This window comes from Plasmodium reichenowi, chromosome 5, assembly GCF_001601855.1.
Source record: "Plasmodium reichenowi strain SY57 chromosome 5, whole genome shotgun sequence".
Classification (NCBI taxonomy): domain Eukaryota; phylum Apicomplexa; class Aconoidasida; order Haemosporida; family Plasmodiidae; genus Plasmodium; species Plasmodium reichenowi.
Window position 1 is genome coordinate 21,239 of NC_033650.1, and position 1,976 is coordinate 23,214.

General features: G+C 19.8%; 1 protein-coding gene across 1 annotated transcript; it reads left to right on the top strand.

The window, feature by feature from the left end:
* Positions 1-277: 277 nt before the first annotated feature.
* On the top strand, positions 278-1,698 carry PRSY57_0501500 (putative membrane protein; the record flags this gene model as incomplete). Its single annotated transcript, XM_020114534.1, has 2 exons — positions 278-356; positions 509-1,698. The coding sequence occupies 2 exons, from the start codon at positions 278-280 to the stop codon at positions 1,696-1,698; spliced, it is 1,269 nt and encodes a 422-aa protein (XP_019970711.1).
* Positions 1,699-1,976: the final 278 nt, after the last annotated feature.

Genomic DNA, 1,976 nt, shown 5'->3' on the forward strand with positions numbered 1-1,976 from the left:
TTTTTTTTTTGTTGTAGTTTTGTGTGAAATATATTACACACATATATAATATATAATATATAATATATATATATATATATTTTATTCATTTTTACATATACCTTAAGGTATAACAAATAATAACCCAACTTTAATAATTTTCCATAAAATATACAACTGTTGGACAAAATACAAATAAATAAATAAATATATATATATATATATATATATATATTTATATATGATATGTGTTTTATACCCTTGTTGTATATAACTTATTGAAAAACAATAACATATAATGTTAATTAATGCTTATATGGACATAAAAAGAAAACATATAAAAATTATAGCAAAAAATGTGAACTCTTCCCATTTAGGTATGGAGAAAAAAAAAATAAAAAAAAAAATAAAAAAAAAAATAAAAAAAAAAAACAATTTATTAATAATATAAAATTCTAAATTCATTTATTTTATGCACATTATTTTTACAATTAACCACCTTTATGTGTATTTATTTTTTTCTCTTTAGATTATTATTTTAAAAGATGGTATGTCACGGATATATATAACAACTTAAAATTACCAGATAAAATTAGATGCAAACTAAATAATAATTCATTTTACCTTAATACTTTTAATACATTAAACGAATTGAAAAAAGACGACCTAAAAAACAAAAATTTCCAAACATATCCTAAAATTAATAATAATAAACAAAATGTTATAAATAAGGAAAAAACAGAACAAGATATACATAACAGTAATTATGATTATATGAATAAAAATAATCCTATTTATTATATTAAGAATGCCAAGAATAATCCCATAAACTATAAGAAAATAAATAGTTATACAAATAATATAAATAGATATGCGAATTGCATTTTTAATAATATAGTAAATATCAATAGTAACAAAAAATATTTATACCAAATACAAATAAAAAATAATGTGTGCACCTTATATAATATAAAATACGCGAGATATGATAAAAGAAATGTGTATCCAAGTAAAAATGTACAAAATGTATATAGTAATAATAAGAAAATACAAGAAAAAAAAAATTTCCCGCATATAGAAACGAATATCAATTTAGATGATGTAGCACGTGATATGAAATATGCAACTAAATATCCCAAAAAAAAAGGATTTCTTTCATCGATATTTGTTAGAAAATTATCTTTATTTATGAATAATTTATTTGAAAAACATTTATTATTAATGAATTGTATAATAGCTGGTACATTATATTTTATAGCTGATCTAACTTGTCAAATGATGGAAGTACATAAAAATAATAATGTCGTAGAATATGATTTTTTAAGAACATTAAGAATGGCACTCATAGGATTAACATTAGAAGGACCAATTATGACATGGTGGTATGGTAAAATATTAGCCAATTTTATTAAATCAAAACCTAATACATTTTTATATAAATCCTTTATCCCAACTTTATTTGATAATTTTATTTTTGGTCCTATACATTTGACTATTTTCTTCTTTTATAATGGTATACTAAAAAATCAAAGGAAATCAGAAATTATTGATAAAATAGTTAATACAGGTATGAAAGTTTTCTTGATATCCTTAATGACATGGACACCACTAACTCTAATTAATTTTGTTTTTGTTCCAAGAATTTATCAAGCTACCGTTGTTTTTTTTGCTGATTTTTTTTGGGTCATTTTTCTCTCATGGTGTGCCAATAAAAAATAAAAAAAAATATATAAAAAAAAAGTAGTGAACAATTAAGGAAAAACATGTAAGTTTATACAATATATAGTAATGAACAAAATAAATAACCATATAGGTATATAAATTCTTTTATATGTATTTCTTTGTACACATTTTTATATATATCTAAGGAGATATCTATAATTCCAATATTCAGAGGGGTGGATTGTTATATTTTATTCAATTCTCTTCATCTACCATATATATATATATATATATATATATATATATATATATATATATACATATATATACTTTTT